Source organism: Amphiura filiformis, chromosome 8 (assembly GCF_039555335.1).
Source record: "Amphiura filiformis chromosome 8, Afil_fr2py, whole genome shotgun sequence".
Classification (NCBI taxonomy): domain Eukaryota; kingdom Metazoa; phylum Echinodermata; class Ophiuroidea; order Amphilepidida; family Amphiuridae; genus Amphiura; species Amphiura filiformis.
In genome coordinates, this window is record NC_092635.1 from 50,464,062 (window position 1) to 50,484,482 (window position 20,421).

At 36.4% G+C, this 20,421-nt stretch overlaps 1 protein-coding gene across 1 annotated transcript in view; it reads left to right on the forward strand.

Annotated features, from left to right (window-relative positions):
• Nucleotides 1–19,193, forward strand: part of LOC140159165 (long-chain fatty acid transport protein 2-like) — a 34,441-nt gene extending 15,248 nt beyond the window's left edge. The window contains exons 3-9 of the mRNA XM_072182535.1: nt 5,562–5,720; nt 6,512–6,636; nt 8,313–8,513; nt 13,242–13,335; nt 14,314–14,512; nt 16,089–16,186; nt 17,252–19,193. Of these exons, the coding sequence (XP_072038636.1) occupies nt 5,562–5,720; nt 6,512–6,636; nt 8,313–8,513; nt 13,242–13,335; nt 14,314–14,512; nt 16,089–16,186; nt 17,252–17,559 (1,184 nt within the window). The 3' untranslated portion in view covers nt 17,560–19,193. The remainder of the gene's footprint in view (nt 1–5,561; nt 5,721–6,511; nt 6,637–8,312; nt 8,514–13,241; nt 13,336–14,313; nt 14,513–16,088; nt 16,187–17,251) is intronic.
• The last annotated feature ends 1,228 nt before the right edge of the window (nt 19,194–20,421 follow it).

The window sequence follows — 20,421 nt, forward strand, 5'->3', positions numbered from 1 at the left end:
TCACTCATATACGATCAATGTAAAGAAAAAGTACAACGTCATGGAAAATCGGACATTTGCATATGACGTAGGTGTTTTGGCAGCGCTTCCGGGGGGAGGATATTGTGTACATTGCACTGGATTCACGTAAACAAGCGCGAGCCTGCAGGCATCAAATGGAATTTTATCTTGCGACATAGTGTGCAAGTTTTGGTAATTTTTCTTGGAACTATGATTATTTTATCATTCAATAAAAATATACTGTAAGTTGGAAGAAGCCCCACGCTTTTTATTTTAATCCCACGCTTTATATCAGTCCACGCTTTTTACCCAAAAAGTTTAAACCCCCACGCTTTCACCAATTTTCAGAATTTCGAACCGGCACGCATTATAAAGCGTGGACTGCCGAGTGTGATAGCTGATTTTGTTCTCAGCTGAGCTGAGTTTGTTTAGAACATAATCAAACTCAGAGTTAAAAAGCTCAATACTATTTCCTGATGTTGGTGGTCTATAGATTACTCCCACAATGATGTTCTTACTCTTTTCATTGTCAATTTCAACAAAGAATGATTCAAATGATGATGAATGAATTTCATTTAAATCAGATCTGATCTTATATTTGATATCATTACTCACATACATACCTACACCTCCTTTGCGCATACCTTCTCTGTTTTTATAAACAAATTGATAACCAGGAAGCTTATAGTATTCAGGTGGGGTACATTTAAAGTATGTTTCAGTCACAGCAATTATTGAGAAACGATGTTTACATACTTGCAATAGTGATTTCAATTCATCAAAATTTTTGTTCATGCTATTGATGTTCAACTGGAACATTGATAAACCATTATTAACCAAGTTGTTATTTACATTTGTGTTAAAGCTGTCAGATGTAAAGTACTTACAAACATAATCTATATCACAACTAGCCGCATTAAAATCATCATCTTGACGAAGTGGATTAAAGCAGAGGTGATCAAAACTATTAGTGATATCAATATCCACTTGATCATGTTCACCAATTGAATCAAAGCCTTGAATAGCATTATTGAAGTCATCATCATTATTGAAATGATTGAATGGGAAGCTTGCTCGAATGATACATTCCTACAATTCCAATTATTTGAAGCAAAGCCTTGGCTACCACTTCTTATACATACATCATGCATAAAGCAGTTACATATTATACAAGAAAAACTCACATCATTTATATTAACACAGTTGGAACAAATAATACAAGAATTGTGTGCACTTGTCATAAGGAAAAAAATATACAGATACTATTGTTTCACCAAAAATGTTACAAAAAAAAAAAAAAAAAACACCAATCAATATTAAAGTACAACATAAAGTAAATTTTGTGGAGACATCTTTTTGTCTCCGACAAGCAAATTATAATTTAAACAATAATAATTAACCAAGAATGAATTAAAACAGTATGGTAACTCAATATGGGTATAGTAAGTATCAGGAAATTAAATAAGTAACAACAAAATTTAAAAAAATGATAATCAGAGAGCAATTGATTTCAGTTGTAAAGAGGCCATTCAAAATCCAATCCAGGTCACTGAGTTATAAAGTTAAAATGATGTTTTTCAGACTTCAGATAATAATAACATAAAGGCCTATATAACACGTGCATATTAGATTATCTTCAGCTCAGATGACAAAAGCAAAACAAGATATCCAATTATAGAATGAACTAATTATGAGCTTATCACACAAGACACCAGTAGCATTGGATTAAGTTATATTGACAAATAACGACTTTGGTATGTGTATTGATGGTAATTACATATCATATTGCAAAACAAAATATAATTCAGATTAAAACAAAATTTTGTAAGGTAAGTATGCATGTTAAATGAAAATACACAATATACTTAGCATTATGCAAACAGCATTAAAAAAAAGAAGTGAGGGGAAGGGAATATGAGATTGCAGCACTGTACTCCAAAGGTTAAAATTAGGATGCAAAACCAAAAGGAGATGATAATGGGATCATAACCAAAGTGAACTACTTTGTAGCACAGTGAAGCAAAAATGTTTCCCGGAATGACAACGCTCGGTCATCCGCGCTTTTATTGAAAACTGTATTGCAAACAGGGGCACCATAATAACAAAGAAACATATGTAAATGTTAAATGAAAAGTAGAACAACAGTAGTTACTGATATCCAAACAATTACTATTATGGATTATCACTGAAGTGAAAGTGAAATACCAATATAATATAACAGAGGTAGCATGCATGCATAAAAAGAAAATTTTTATCACAATTACATTTAAGTATTAAAATAGCTATTGATACCCATATAAACATGAGAAAAACATGAGAACAACAATAGTACCCAAAGAAAAAATATGGGAAGTTAATGATCGTGCTGTTCAACAAAATAGGAAATAAGGACAAGTCATTGACTCAAGCAGACAGGTCAAGTAAGTGCCAGCAGAATGTATTACCAGCATAAAGATCATAAAAGGACATATAGACCTGTAGTGTCTGCTCAGTCAATGAACATAAATTAGGTGGAATCAGTCAATCATGCATGAAGTTGACATGATACAAGCAACAATCAATGATAAATCAGCTGGCATAATTCAAAACAAACTGGGCAGTGTATTGTGGAAGGATCTGGGAGTGAACAACCAATACATCAATTCCACTGTAATCAAATCAAAACAAATCAATAGAACATTCATTCAGACCACATAACCAGGGAAGTGTTTACTGCTATTAAATTGTGATGAACATTAAAATGTATCAAAAAAAAAAAAAAAAAAAAAAGAACCCTGTGTAATTTGACAACTTTCTTTTGATAATCATGATATGACTGATGAGCAAAACACATGAAACTAGAAAAGGTGAGCATCAAACCACTGAAAAAGAGACAAAAGCATCTAGTCAAGAAGACTTAGCTGAATGTGATGACAGTTCAATGAAATGCATAAAAGTCATATCAATTAAATACAAAATGAAAGTAACTTTAGTACTCAAAACCAACAAAAAATAAACAAATATATTACAAACTGGCGCAGTGAGTAGTGGAAGCATATATGACCAACAAAAAATAAATAAATCATTTTCACTGTGATCAATTCAAATCAAAATGCCTGACTATTCAACTAACAGAGGTGTTCACTGATACTAAAATGTAATGAACATAATATTGTATCAAAAAAACAAGACAAAAACAAAATTGAACAACTTTCTTTTCATAGTAATGATGTGACTAATATACATTAGCAAAGTACAAGAACCTAGAAAAGGAGAGCATCAAACCTTTAACCTTTAATCTAACCATTGAGTCAATGAGACTTAGCTAAATGTGGTATCAGTTCAATGTATGCACAAAATGCATAAAAGTCACATCACTATACAATTTACAAAATGAAAGTGACTATATACAATTTAATGAAAGAAACTCATGAAAAATAACTTGAATTATAGGCAACAAGAAATAAATACATGGGCATGAGTGTCAAAGCAAATTAAAGACAAAGCTTGACTATGAATTTAGAAATTGAATGAAAGAAACCATGGTGACCTTGCTCAGCAAAACTGATGACAAATGTGAATTTAAAGCAAGTATGGTGTTCAAAATCAGAAACACAAACAGCACAGAGCATGGAGGATAATATACACCATAATTAACTCCAAAAAAAAGAACACTATCTGCTGCTTCAATTTCAAGTTCAAGCAGAGGAGGATGGACAATAACACACGTAGTAAACTGAACTTGTGTCATGAAGTCACAGAAAGTGATACAATTTGGATATCACCATGCATGCTTTAACTCAAAAAATAATATATATACCAACAAAAAAAACCAAAATACATTGCATAGTGAAGATACGAAGTCATCAAATTGAATAAATAAACCATGATAAAACATATCGATCAAAGTATAATGATCAAAACAATGTTAGCAGAATGCAGTGAAGTTCATGAGATCAACAGCAGTGATCAGTGCAGTGCCGAACTGCCGAAAAGTATAACAATGTTAAAGAAAATAAAATGATATTCAATCACACTGAATGTTATTATTACCGTGAACTCACGCGTTTGACGCTGGTGCCGATGTGTTGCTCTCCGCGTGATTTACTGCTCTACTGAACTGGTATGGTTGTCCATTTTTTCTTCTTTTTTCGGCGTAGAAACTGAGCTTTACACCGTTGTTGTATAGTTCTTTCACCTGTGTAGCCCATCTTCTTTTTTCCAGTAGATCCGCTCTTGTTAGGTCATCAACAATATAACAGTTCTGATGTTTTAATGATGACTTTGCGTTCTGCATGACTCTGATTTTATCGCGATAAGATAGCACCTTTACGAGAATGTGAGGCGACTTGTTATTGCTGCCGCGCCCGTCTCTGTGGGCTCGCTCTATGGTGGTATTGTCCATTTCAAAGTGCGTAGCCAGAATGGAATCGGCTATCTCGATACAATCTTCATCTTGCGTTGCTGGAACTCCTACTATTCTGAAATTGTTCCTTCTGGAGAATCTCTCCTGCTTATTAATCAGGACGTCATGTAACTTCACCTGCTGTTTCAGATCGTCGATTTCATCCCTTAGATGTTTATTTTCTGCTTCAAGGGGGCCTACCTGAGACTCTAGGCTGTCGATGCGCGAACTTTGGAACTCTGTGGATTTATTAAGTTCGGTTTCAAGCTTCTTCATACCTTTAAACAGTGCATCCAAGGTTTTCTGGACTTGTTTCTGAAAGTCACTGATGGAACTCTGTACATGGCTTTGAAGCTGTTTCAAAGTGGTGGCATCGCCAACAGGTGATGGTGTGGCAAGCACCGTCGATGCAGCAAGTTCGCTTGTTACAAATACGGGTAAGTCTGCCGAATTCAACGCCATACTAGCAGCGGCGTCATCAGTTGAAGATTTTGCCTTCTCTTGTCTGCTCATATTCCGGGTTTTGCTACCTTTTCTATCTTTGTTATGAGGCATTCTGGTTACAAAGGCATCACACAACAATAACTAAACACACATTACGAGAGTATAATCAAATCTGCCGCGTAATGCTATGAATGATGATATTTTCATAATAATGCCTGCCCAGAAGTCAGAAGTGGTATACAACTGGTAGCCTCTAATTGAGCAAGTTTTGTGTGAATTCTCTGGTAATACATCAACCGTGAGTGTCACATATTAGGATAATAATGAGAAAAATATTATCTATTGTGTGATACCAAAAACTCATCAACAATGAAAAAAATCGAGGGGATGATGTTGTCGATCGGGTTACGGATCTTTAATAATGAGGAATAATTTGTTGTGGTTGGTAACAAGATTTGAACAATTTTGAAATTCAAGCCCTGTATATTTATGAAAGTTTGATGACCTTTCCCCACAATATTTGCCCCCCCCCCCCCCAGGTGGAAAGTGGCAACCTATCTGGCTCATCCACTTTCACTTTTATCTATAAATAGTAGTTTTTCCAAAATGTTGAATTTTCCAACAATTTTGGGGTATTTTAATAGGGGTTGTTGTGAAAAATATAAGTCACAAATGTACACACCATCATTCTTGAGTAGCTCCAGTATCACCCATCTGTTGCTTGATTTTCTAGGTCTTCCTAAAGCAGTGAATGTGACCAGTGGACGTTTGATTCGAGCTAGTTATACAACACAACCTCTTGAGTTAGAACCAGATGATGTTATCTATACTGCGTTACCCATATACCACAGTGCCGGCTTCCAGATGGGGGTGTGTACTGCCATCAGAGCAGGTGAGTGAACATTGATTATCTGGCCTTGAAATTGATGAAGGCCATTGCCTCGTTTGCTCTTGGACTTCCATTTGAGTATGGAATACACGTTAGGCCAAGTTACAAAAGTTTCTCATCCCGCCCGCTTCCTTTTTGGCTGCCACTTTTTAAAGTAAAAATGCAGAGAAAAAAACTTTTTCTTTAAATTTTTTCTTTTTGTATTTTCACTGAAGATTGTGTTAAGGCTGAAAAATGAAGAAAACATATTTAGAAACAATGTGTACATGGATTAAGGTGCAACTTTTCATATTTTTGTTCCTCTGACAAGTACATGTATAAGAGTTGAAAACCTCTCTTTAGTAGTGTCTTAAAATCAGTCAGACAGTCACTTTGACTTTGGCGCCCATCTTGGAAAAAACTAGCAAGTAGTAAAGACATGCCCTCTTCCTTTTTTTTCAAAAATCCTTTTTTTTTTACTTGGCCTTAGTTGTGACTGTGATAACTACTTGGATGTCAAAATCTGCAGGCCGATAAGTGAATTGCAATCGTGCAAAAAGAGACTCTGAATCAAATTTTATTCACCTCCTTTCCTTTAATTGAGATGTTTATAGCCACTGAAATCCAATTCTCCACTACTGGAGAAAAGAAATTGGTCTTTTTTTTTGTTGATAAGCTGTTCTACAGTTGTCACATTGTCAAATAGTCTGCATGCCATCGTTGAATTTACATAGAAATATCCCACTGTGGTTTGGACAAGAATTGTTCTTATTTTGTTTGATTTATTTTATTTTATCATTATTATTTACTTAAAGGATGCACCGTTGCTATCGCTCCCAAGTTTTCCGCCAGCCATTACTGGGATGATGTGCGTAGATACAGAGCTACAGTAGTTCAGTATATCGGAGAACTATGCAGATATTTGTTAGCTCAACCACCGGTAAGATAAAACAGCACAATAGTCTGTTTAAAGCACATTGGTTTTTTTTTCTACTCATAGAATTGAACTAAACTAAAAGCAGTTTTTGGAAACACATTGAATAAAAGTGCATGCTACCTGATGCACCATAATCAATTATAAAACTCCTTTTTTCCAAGATCATCTTATGGTAAATTAAATTTGCATTTGGATTGTTCTCATGATTCTTGATATTCATAACTAGTAAAATATTTGTTACAAACATGTACAAATGACAATTAGTATGACTGTGACCTTTAATCAGCTGAAATCTGATAAACTGAGATTACAAGTACTCACATGGGCCTTATCAAAAACTTTATTCCTCTTTATCTTGAATGTAAATTATGGAAGTTATCAGCTAAGTGTATCAATGCTGGTGACAAACTTCTTTTATCTTGTTTGTTGTTAAAAGTTTCTGCAAGTTCAAGAAACTTTTGCATATTAAAGATACTGTAGTCAGTGTAGTGTATAATAGTGGTAATTTTCGTGCCTGTAATGTTTCGCGCTATGCTGATTTTGGGACTACTTTGCTTGTTTTTAAATTTTTGGGAAAAAAATACAAAATGCAAAGGTTTTTTTTTTTGTCACCTGACCTCTTTTGTGACCAGATCTGATCCAATCAGGTTAAAGTCGGTTCATAACTTTGCAACCAAGTATTCAAGAGACCTGGAAATTCAACATCAGTAAGTGTAGGTACTGAGCAAGTCAGTATTAGTAAAGGTAGGAACTCAATTTTCAACATTTCCGACTTTAGCCTGAGTGGATCAGTTTGGGTCAAATTTAAATTTTAGGCAATACTGTTCTATGGCCCATTGTGATGCACATTTTTGCTCAGAACCATTATGCAAATTGTAATTTAATTTGAAATTTGGAAGATGGATATGGTGATAGGCCAGGCCTCTATGTGAGGTAAAAAATCCCGTATCAGGGACTCACTTTTGAAATGAGGTATCCAGCCGTCCAATGTTCTTCAAATATCCTTAAGAGCTTTAGAAGAGCTGTTTACACCAGTGGCAATTATAATGTAAAGTGTTAAGTGAATCAATCAGAGGTGCTAACAATTAATCTTATGCACGATATAATTCAGAGAAGGAGCAATCACTTTTGCTGCTCTCAAAAGACAGTGCCTGCCATGTGAATAAATTGGACCAGCACCAAAAGAAGAACAAATTACATGCATGTAGAACTGGTGGGTAGTCATACAATACAGGACTTGATTTTTTGGTGCATGTTTGACCCATCATGTTCTAACCTATGAGTAATACCGAATGAATTACAAAGAGGGAGCCATGTTATGTATTGAGCCAATCAGAGATACGGTAAGAATAGTCAGTAGGGCTGAAGGGGATTAAAATTGCCCACAGATCTAAAAGCTCTGTTTTGATTGGTGACTCAGATGATCATATCAGTTAATTGACCAATCAGTGACTCTGTAAGAAAGGCAGATAGTGTATGTGGGGTTAACCATGTTATCTGTCATGTAGGAGTGAACCAAAATGACATCCAACATTAACATCTTAAAAAAATTTTTAAAACAAAACAAAACGCAGTGATTAATAGTGCGCTACACACTATAAGAAAGGAATAATGAGTTTCTACAAAATTGCTCAATGTATTTGATGACAACTGTTGTGTATACTTTGTTTATGTTACAGCGGGTTGATGACGGAAAGTATGCGCATAAAGTACGGTTTGCTTTGGGCAATGGATTACGTCCAGACATTTGGGCTGAATTCCAGAAACGATTCAACATTGAACATATCCGAGAATTCTATGCTGCCACCGAAGGCAACTTTATTTTGATGAATCTGGACGACAGAGAGGGATCTGTAGGAAGGTATCCTAAACTTGTACATGTAAGTTATGGGTCCACATCACAGAATTAAAACCAGAAAACCCGGACTCTGGGTGGAAAATCGATCAATTGTGTGCAAATTAATACAAATCGGTGTGTTATATATATGTAATAGCCAGATGGTAAATGCATGATGGGAAAGTGGACGATGGAGAAGTCTATGTTACCTTAAGATATTGTCTTTCTTTCTTTCTTTCTTTCTTTGAGTTTAATGGCGCCTTCAGCTACTATGGCTATTTGCGCCAGTTACATAATCTCCAGCATCCAGTACCTTCAAACAAAACCTTAATAAAAAACAAGCTAGCACATGGAGCTAGTGAGTTAGGATTTATACAAATTACAGCATTGTCTTCAAACATTTAATATTACATCACCATTACTACACATTTAAGTTGTTATTTTAAAACAATAATGTATATATGTTGTAATGTAAAAGGTGAAAAATAAACCTTTTACCAAAACATTTCCTGTACACTTACCACACCTGAACTATACACTATGTACATAAGATGCATCCTGACTCACAGAGCCAGGTCACAAATCTCAACAAACTCCAAAACCTCCCCTATTGGTGGACTTGATCCACCTAAAAGCCCTTTCAAAGAAAAAACAACTCCCAAGTTCTCAACCTTTTCCCTTAGTTCAGCCCTTTGCCTGCTATACTTACGACAACCTAATAAGAAATGTTCAACTGTATCTAACACATGACAGACCTCACAACGACCATTCGGGTACTTGCCTACCAGGAAAAGAAAATGTTTGAGGGACCTGCATACACCAAAACGCAGTCTGTGTAACGTTACCTCATGTTTTCTGTTAACTGACCAGTAGTGCATTTTGTATGACACCTCCGGACAAATTTGTTTCAGTGTATTGTTTGCATTGTATGTATTCCAGTGCTTTTGCCATTCCAATTTGAGTTTATTTTTCAAAATATGTTTAACCTCCGATTTATTCAACTTAAGTTGCACATCAACTATTTTTCTAACAGAAGCTTTCTTCATAACCCATTCATTTCCAAACAAACCACAATGTGCCGGCACCCAAACAATGCATACCGCCATCCCTTGATCATAAATAGAGAAAATCAGCCTTTGAATTTCTACAATAATCTTATTACCTGCATCAAAAGTATTTACTGCCAGAATAGCACCCATACAATCACTTAAAATACAAGTATCCAATGGTTTCACTTCATCAATCCATAACAACGCCATTAAAATAGCCACTAATTCAGCAGAAAAAATAGAAATACCAGAGGGAAGCCTAAACCCTTGGAATATTTGAATGACGGAACAACAAAACCACATCCAACATGTCCAACACTAGACTCGACCGACCCATCTGTATATATGTGCAAAGCCGCACAGTATTTTGAGTTTATCTCCTTAACAGCCATTTCTCGTTTTTCAGCAACGTCCATGTCTTTGTGTAACATTGTGTGAATATTTGTTGAAATATGTATATTTCTATAGTCCCAATATGGTATTGTTGAGGGTTTATTTGAAAAAATCTGCCATTGTATTTCTTGTATCCAAACCTCAAAAGGCAGACGCTGCCTTTTAGGCCGCACTCTCCCAGTGTAAAAATAATGTTTTTGCCAACAATCGGTGAGCAACTTTTCATTAGGATGGTTTTCATAACATCTTATTGCAATAGCATAGTTATTTGCTAAAAAATCACGCCTCATATGCAGGGGTGGTTCCCTCACACTCAACTTGAAGTACAGTTAATGAGGTTCTGCAAACTGCACCTGCACAAATTTTAAGTGCTTTATACTGGATACTATCAAGCTTCCTCAAAGAGTCATGGGATGCTGAGGCAAATGCCTCGCATCCATATTCAAGAATAGGTCTGATCATGGCCCTATATATACTCAGCAGCATTTTCCCATCAGCTCCCCATTCATTTGAGGAAATACATCTCAACAAATTAATTCTTTTTGACATCTCTCCGTACATGATTCACATGTTTAGCCCAGGTCAATTTTTCATCAAAATTTAAACCAAGAAACTTAGTGACCTCTTTAAATTTAACTGCCACCCCCGCAAGCTTCACCTCAATATTAGCCTTAATTCTTTTACGAGTAAAGAACACCCCCACTGTTTTCGGGACTGAGATCTTAAAGCCCCATCTCTTACACCAGCTGGAAATGTTATCCAAACTCTCCTGAACTTTTTTGGTAGCAAACTTTATGTTACGATTTGTCTTCCATACCGCCACATCATCAGCAAATTGCTACACCTGAACACCCTCCAAAATTGATGGGAGATCATTAACACATACATTAAAAATCAGTGGACTAATAACACTTCCCTGAGGGACTCCATTTTCTATATTGAATTCATTTGATAAGACCCCATTCACCCTGACCTGTATAATTCTGTTACTAAGGAAATCAATCCATCTCACTATACGACCTCTAACTCCTAACATCTGCAGCTTGATAATGGCCCCTTTGGGCCAGATCATGTCATAGGCTTTCTGAATATCTAGAAAAATGGCAATTGTACTTTCCTTATTTGCAAAACCTTTTTGTATTGATGATTCTAAACTGACTAAATGGTCAGTGGTTCGCCTCCCATGCCTAAAACCACTTTGCACATTACTTTTTTTTTAGCTTCAAGGAACCACATTAACCTCTTGTTAACCATTCTTTCCATAAGCTTACATAAGGTTGATGTCAGTGCTATTGGCCTATAAGACAATGGTTCGGTAGCACTTTTGCCTGGCTTCAACAGTGGAGTAAGAATTGCTTTTTTCCAAGCATCGGGACATTGTGCTCTAATCCAGATTAAGTTAAACATAATGAGAAGAATCTGTTTAACGTACAGAGGAAAGTGTTTAATAATTTTGTTACTAATGCCATCTTTCCCCGGTGCGGTACATTTTGTTTTCCCAATAGCTGCTTCCAGTTCTGGCATTGTAAATGGTTCATTCAACATGGAATTCTCATCCTTCTCAAACTTAAATTGACTCTCTGCTTTCTCTTTGATCTTTCTAAAATCTTCCTCATAATTTTCTGTACTACTAACCTTGGCAAATGCCTTTCCAAGAAGATTCGCTTTATCCATTTCTGTCACTGCCATAGTCCCATCACTCTTTAAAATAGGAATGCTAGAGTAAGTTTTTGTTCTACTAATATTACGAACCTTCTACCACACTAATACCGGGAGGTATTTGAACTAATTCCATCACAGAACTTATGCCAATCTGCAGCCTTAGCCATTTTGATAGCTCTACGAGCTGCCGCCCGCTTTTTCTTATACTCAATAAAATCTTTTGGAGCCCATGTTCTACGCACAACTTTCAATGCTTCTTTCTTTTCACCAACTGCCCTTTCACAACTCTCATCCCACCACGGAACAGGGGATTTGTTATTTGATATAATTTTAGTTTTTGGAATGGTTGCCCCACACACTTGGTTTAATTGCAGTATAAACTTGTCATAAATCTCATCCACAGTTTTTGTGGCATCGGGTTTGCTTATTATTTCATGACAATCTTCATCAAACTTTGCCCAGTCTTTTTTTTAAAGGACCAAGTTGGGGTCCTAGCTCCCTGATTATAATACATTTTAACACCACTTTCAATCCATAGGGGTAAATGATCACTGCCCCAATTATCGTTCATAACCGACCAAGTGCACTTACCAGCTAACTCCCCAGAACAAAAGGTCAAATCAATACACGACATTTTGCCTGTACGTATGTCAAGCCATGTACCTGAACCATCATTTAAACATACCAAGTTGAAATTGTCCATAACTTCCTCAATTATATTCCCATTTGCATCATTATCTTTACTGCCCCAAAGCGTATTATGCCCATTAAAGTCCCCGCATACAAAAATAGGACCCTGCAACTTGCCAAGAATTGGGTCCAGAAACTCTGGGTTGAGCTTACGATTAGTGTTATAAATGTTAACCAAGCTGATTTTCTTGTGCACTTGTGACTCACAAATTTCAATGCACTGATATTCAACCTCTGCATCCCCAAAATCAATAACTGAGACCGCCATGCCTTTCCGCACAAAAATGCCACACCCACCATGACTTTTCTCGACCCCGTTGATCACCCTATCTTTACGAAGGCAATCATACCCCGGTAACGAAAACTTATGTTTCCCCATCAACCATGTTTCCTGCACACAGATAATGTCAGGCTTTACTGCCATATTGCCAACATCTTTTTTAAATTCTGCACCATGTCCCCTAACCGACTGAGCATTCCATTGAAGAATATTCACCATAGCAAGAATTAAGAACCCCAACACAAGACCCACTTTGCTTCTATTTATGTCTGCCATTTTTTTCTACTTTTTCACTTCTATATTCACAAGACTTGTATGGGAATTGTGTTTCTGGTACTACCACACTTGTATCACTGTACAAGTTTTCATCATCCTCTGGATCGGTTTCACTGACCTTAAGATATTGAACATGACTTGTTAGCTTTAAAACCACAACTTGAAACAACAGGTGTGGAAATGAGAGTATAAACTGACCAGTAGATCCCAATTGTAGTCCTACTAATTCATGTCACATTGGATGGCCCAGGGTACAGTTAGCTCATATTTGCAAAACTATCCATGCCTTCAAGGTGAAATAAACCTGCTCATGTTACCATCTGGCCATGGTTTGGTGTGCTGTCTGATCTTTCCCTGGGAAATGAGGTTTTCTAATTTGAGTCTTTAAGGATATTTAATCAGTTCTTCATTCTTCTTGTAGGACCTCAGAGGTTATGTTGAAATCATCAAGTGTGATCTTGCGACAGCTGAACCTATACGAGGCAAAGATGGCTGCTGTATATCATTGCCACGAGGTAAGTAATGTTATTTTGTTTTTGTTGTTTGCTTGTCCTCGTCCGACTGACCATCTTGGCCGTCCCGACCGTAGAATTTTTTTTTTTGGAAAAAGGTTTTTTACAATTTTTTTGAAAATGTCATGAACTTTTAGTCTGAAAAACTGAAGATATAAAAGAAATGTTGTTAAATACCATTTCCTGCATGATTCCCCCTGTCCAGTCGTACCTGGCTGAGGGTTTTGATATTTCATATCATTCTCAGTCAGTGTCTACACATGTTAAACACTGTTGAACTATTATGCAGCATTTTGAGTCTGCCAGACCTGTACATGTCAAATGAAGTAGAGTTTACCTTGAATTTGTCTTTGGTGGAAATTTTGGTCTTGAAAAAAAGATAAGAAAAAAAAAAGCGGAAAACAAAAATTTTCCCCAACCGACCGACCCAATTTCTGAAAGTGATATGTGCACAAGCAAACAATTTTTTTTGGCCTTAGGTTGTGCACAAACATAGGTTTAAAAACTATGCTTTAATTGCCTGAAAAATGTCCGCTTTATATTAGTGGTTAAAAAACATAGAATAGAGCTGAAACAAAGCTGGAAAAATTGAATGAAAAAAAAAGGCTGTTCTGGATTTTGAACTTGATACCTCCTGCGTATATAAAAACAAGCGCTCGCTACATTTGAACTACACAAGATGACGTGATTACAGTAATTGTAAAAACCTATACATGTCATGATTGTGGGAACGACTCTATAAACCACACCATTTGGTGAAATACTTACATAAAATTCAGTTTTCTATAATTTCTATGTGAAATTCAACAACTTCATTGTGGTCAGGTCTTATGAAGGTTCCACATCTTTTATCTTTGGACAAGTTCAACTGATGTGCTTCCCCAGTAACTCCCGCAGATGAATAGTAAGAACTCAATAGGGTGGGTTAATGTTATTGCAGTATATCGTACTATAAAGAACTGACCCTTTTTTATTAAATAGGTGAAATGGGTCTAATGGTCAACAAGATCGAAGGCGTTTTTACATTTGAGGGATACAAAGGTTCCAAAGCAGTCAGCGAGAAGAAGATAATCAGAGACGTCGTCAAGAAAGGAGATCAATTCTACAACACCGGTGATTTGATGATGATTGACAACAATGGCTATGTGTATTTCTGTGATAGACTAGGAGATACATTCAGGTATGATATTTTGGATGTAATTTCAGTTTTGATAATATTTTTCCTGTACTATAGTATGGTTGTTTATGTCATGTGGGCATGTGTGGTCTTCCGGTAAAGTACAGGCCTCATTTGTGAGATTGTGGGTTCGAGTCCCGCTGAGGTCATGCATGTTGTACCTTTGAGTAAGGTGCTTTACCTCAATTACAGCCTCTATACCCAGGAGGGGTACTAGTATTCTTCGATGCTGGGAAGGTAACAAATTCGCTGTGGAGGAGGTGTAGTGATCTACCTACAGCAATATTACATGGTGGGGTCTGGCCCAATCGCCAGTGAAAGAGAGACTCTGTTCACTGTTTATTCGCCATAGAAGTGATGATGTAACAGGATTAACTACCATAGCAATTGATAAATACAATTTTTGAATATATCCCCCTGCACTACAACGTTCACATGGTACCTATGCATTCAATCATAGATGTCAAAGAACAGGGATAAAGGCCTGAATCGTAATTCTATAATATGCATATCATGCTGATCACTTGCGCCTGTAAGATTAGTATCTTTGAAAAGAGCGGTATGTATTCAATCTATGTTGAGTGCAACCTGCTTGCAGTAGATATGTTCATAAATTGTATTCATCTATTGCTATGGTAGTTGATCATGTTACATCATCCCTTCTATGGCAATTATTTACCTAATGTCATTCAGTCTTTTCATATGGGTTTGGGAGACACTAATGACACCATGTTTACATCCCATATTATGCATCTTGAATGACATTATATTTGTGATCATGAAGTACAAGTTATACAATGCCTTATTCCACTGCACATGGTTTAAGCGTTGCCAAAACCTTTTATTAACAAGGCATAATAAATGGGCTCTCCAGCCAAGGTAAATGACTGCAAGTAGCCTAATATTTAACAATAATAATGAAGCGCCCAATACGGATAGTTGGGAGGTTTTACCTAAATTTAGAACAAAAATCACTCAAATGAAAGGAAGAATTAAATAAAGAAGATTGAGAATTATAAAACTTCTGGGACTTACTGACCAATTAATAAATAGTCACAAAACTCATTTTTATTGCAATTCAGAACTTCAAAACTCGAAACCCATTACAATTCGCCAAAATAAAAGGAATATACATCAAAGTTACTGCCGTGGTCCGACACTTGCATAATTAGGCATGTTGTAGCACAATTTTTTTGAGGTGTAGCAAGGGATCTTCAATAACTTAATTTGGGGCCTATATTGTATGGTTTGCGTATCGGCTTAAAACTATAGTTGGAGAGATCTCTGATTATGGAGCTTAGTTCTTCAAGAGCCATGTACATCTTTTGGGATCATGATTTTAGCAGTGGGTTCTTGTCTCTCTCCTAAGCTGCTGTGTACCATTGATTGACAAGTCATTTGTAATAGGCTATTGCTCACCTTGCATTTTATAGATATTTATAATTAAAAAAGTTAAGGTCAATGCCAGAGTACATGTAGTCACCTTTTGAGAAAATCAAAGGGTGAGATTCTATTCGTTTAAGATGCAGAACTAAAATAGTAGCCAAATAATACAACATTTGATTGTTTTATTGCGCAGGTGGAAGGGGGAAAATGTGGCTACTACAGAAGTTGCTGAGGAACTTAACAGATTTCCAAGTGTTCTTGAAAGCAATGTATATGGAGTGCAAATACCTGGTAAGAACCGTAAGATGGGCCCTCAGGTAAAAGCCATTGAAAATTGCTTATCTTCATGAAATGTTATCAATAAATAAATTAGCGAGATAGACTCAATGTTGACGTCAACATCAATCCATAGTATTACCTGTTGTGTCATAACAAAGAGTCACAATTGTGGACCATTGTAACATTAAAATTTGGGAGCACAGGCCCATGAAAATTGATGGGCTTACAAAGATTTTAATCCCAAGGGCCTGAAAGGCCTTAATAAAATTGCAAGATTTCACTAGCCCCCTTTACCCTTGAAGTTTGACGGTCGTCCTTACCCTGGGTAAAGGTGGTATCTAAGTCAGTTATTTTCTAAGGATGGTTCCACAACACCTAACCATTTGGTGGTCAATCAGGGGGGGGGGGGTGACAAAGAGAACATTTTTAGGGTGTTGCAACCACCCCTCCTTTTGTAGATGAGGGCTAATAATGAAAATGGGCTATTCCAGTTGAAATCCACACACCCCCTGATGGAAGACATGATCCTAATCTCCCACACAGGAGATGTGAATTTCAAGTGGGGTTACCTGATTGGATGACACTATTTGAAATCTACACTCCCTGTGTGGGAGGTTAAGGTCATGTCTTCGATAGGGGGTGTATAGATTCCAACTGGAATAGCCCAGTATTAGTAATTAAACTACACTACAAGATTCCTATTATGGTTGCCTGAACAGGTACACCATCGCCAAGGTACCTGACCGGTACCACACAGAGTAAAACACAGTACCAATGCTGCTACTGCACATGACCCACCAGCAGTGATACTAGACTGGTACTACACTGGTACTCCCCTGTACTGCACAGTACCAGCAACAACGGTGTACCTGTGCAGGCGATCCCAATAGGAATCTTGTAGTGTATGTGCAACCATGTCAACATTTTATATTCTAGGTATCCTCTTGTATCATCCTTTGATCCTTGGTGTGTTTTGTACCTCGTCCGTTGGAGGCACCATTACCTTGTTAAGCAAATCCTTTCAGGAAAGTCAAAATGGTCAAATTTCATGAATATTTGCTCTCTTGTATTTAACAGGTCACGATGGTCGCGCAGGAATGGCAGCCATCACACTGAGAGAGGGCGCTAGTCTAGATCCACAACAATTCTACAAACATGTGAAGGAGAACCTACCTCTGTATGCATGCCCAAAATTTATACGTATCATGCCGCAGATGACCATTACTGGTACATTCAAGCACAAGAAAACGGACTTAGTCAAGGAAGGGTTTGATCCATCAGTAGTGTCAGACCCATTGTATTTTATGGATGTTGGTAAGGAGACTTATGTCCCGTTGGACCAGCAGGTGTTCAAGACCGTCGTCATTGGTAAAGCCAAGCTGTGAAAGTCTTGCACATATGTATCCATCCACCACAAACAGGTCGTAAAGTCTGCAAATTGTATTCAGAGTTAAAGTGCAAAATGTGCATAAAGGTTGTATCGAATCCCAAGTCACTTGTTTGTTCACCTTCTCTCCTTTTTCGTTTCTTCCAATAACAAAAAGCAGTGTTCAGTGTTAGGGTTAACCAAAGATTCCTGAACATTCCTGAACCTTGTTGACTTGGTAATGATTTGTTGTGACCGCCAATTATGACCATTTGATATTTATTACCAGCAATGTGGAAAAAGAGACATATATAGCACCGAAATAAGGTACCCTTTTGCTGAAGGAGCAAAGTTCAACAAACCATAACTCTGTTTCTGGATATCATTTGAAGTCAAATGATATATTTTAATGCTTATGATATATATTTTCTAAACACAAAATAAAACAAAATTGACTGGGCCGACTTTACTTTTACAGTGATGCCAACAATATAGGCCCCAAATTAGGTTATTGAACGAAGAATTTCCCAAACCATTTATTGATTGTTAACTACCTTGCAAACAAGCAATAGGGACATGCATGTATCATTGTAAAGCTTATTATAAGGAGAATTTGCCTGACCAATATCTCAAAAAGTGAAATTGCTGACATTAGAGCCCATTTGTGGTGGGCGGTCACATAATACTGTATAGCGAAAAATTTCCACTGGGTTTAATTTTTGCGCTTTTCGCAGTCCAACATGCAGCCACAAATTTTTAACCTCGCAAATTATTTATTACATATATTAATTAATGTCAATATAGTTGGAAAATGTAAATTAAACACCCACTATAATAAAAGACAAAGATAAAAAGACTAGTTTGCGTCTGACTATCAAATTTCCTAGGATCCTTGATTGGTTGATAGCGCGTAAAAAGGAAGATCGATTTATCTGGTGCCCATCGGAGAAAAGGAATAGCAGAACATGGCGAAAAATTATGTACTTTTACAAGGCAAAAAGCAACTTTTCTAGGCATTGTTGACATGGTACCTTCGCGAAAGAAGTTTTCTACTATAAAGATCTAACTTTTGAGATGGTTTGTATGTTTGAAAGTGCAAAATGAACAATAAGGTGCCCGGTTTTACCGCCGTGTTCAGCGACTCATATCATCATGACACTTGTAAACAAATTATGCTGAGTTTGAAAGACAGATGACGTCAGACGCAAACTAGTCTTTTTATCTCTGTTCACAATTATAAATTGTCCAGAATTTATAAAATCATGAAATATTAACCCAGCGAAAATGTCCCACTTAACATTAGTTTATTGAGCATTCAGAACAACTTCATATTCATCAAAAATTCAGATTGGGCATTTCTGAATAATACTGTATTTCCTGTACTAAACAACTCTCCCTGCTAGTAAATGTCCCCCACCATTTTTTCAGCCAAACTGTTTCATAAATGCTAAAAACACTACACAGACACCTGTATTTAGAATATGCGATCACCAGATTGACGGCTTGAAAAGTTGCATATCTATCCACAACTATGTAATTCAAGTTCAGTTTTCAAAATAAAATACTGTTGTTGTTGATAATTTGTGAAATAAGTTTTGAGATGTATAAAATGCAAAATCAGTATGTAATTGTGCAATATGGTACAATGTAGCTTCATAAAAAAAAAAAAAAAAAAAAAAAGTGTTTGTTTGCCCAGACATGGGGTACAAAGGAGTGGGTCGGTAGGTCGATTTCCTTTTTTTTTTTCTTTTTTTTTTTTTTTTAGATGTGTACATGTGTTGCAGCAAGTGGGGTAAGAGAAAATATAGTACATTCAGCCTTACATTTTATACTTGTGTCAAACTTTAATTATAGGTTAATGAACGTGTATTACTTGTTGGGAGAAAAATTAGACAAACATAATGCATGCGCGCTGATGTTGATGCGTAGCGCAATTGCATTATTTAGTCTAATTTCTCGAGCAATAAGTATTAAATACGCGTTCATTAACCTAGCTATTTGAATAGTATTTCCTACACAAGAAGAAAAAAACATGTGATTTTTGTTGTTTTTATAACAAAACTATCACTAACAAATTTGGAAAATAGGACCAAATATAAATGCATCAACCGCCCCAAAAGCGCATGCGAAAGCACTGCGCCGTAACCTCTTTGGTAACAAAATCGGGCTGGAGTACAAAATCCCAGACCGTACCTGCACATGTACTTGTTGTGCTTAGTTCTCTATATTGATGTTGATTGATGGTAAACTATTGTTGGCATGGTTGGGGAGGGCTAAATGGGAAAAATGAATCCTGTGATTGCCAAGAATATTAACTTTCAAGTGTTATTTGGCATTTTTATGGGGAAAAAACATCAATTTTCTTTATTTATATCATTGTTAAAAAAAAAAAAAAAAGTGTATGATGTTTTTTGAATTTTTGGGTCGGTCGTGTCTGGGCAAACAAACACTTTTTTTTTTTGGCCTAAGCTATTTTATAAGCAGATTGTATTTCTTTGATTTAAAAATTCAAATACTTGCAAGGTTTTTTAGTTTCACTCAAATGTGATGAAGATTAGTGGTAAGTCAGTAGTGGAAGTTCCAAAACCATATCCAGGTTTTAAATTTTAAACTCAAGATTTTAAATGCTTAGGCTTGTGCCAATTTTCAGAATTTTGTGATTAGAGTTGTAAGAAAACATACAAAATAAGTGCATGTTTTAGGACCAGTTTCCCTCAAATTGCAAAAATATTACTGTAAGGCGACGAAAAAAGAAAACCCTGTTCTACGGGCCCGAACGACCCAGATTTTGAACAAATTGGGGAAAAAAATTTCCTGTACAAATGAATGCGGACCCAAATTTCGGAAATTTTCTCAAATTGCAGATTATTTACAGATTTTA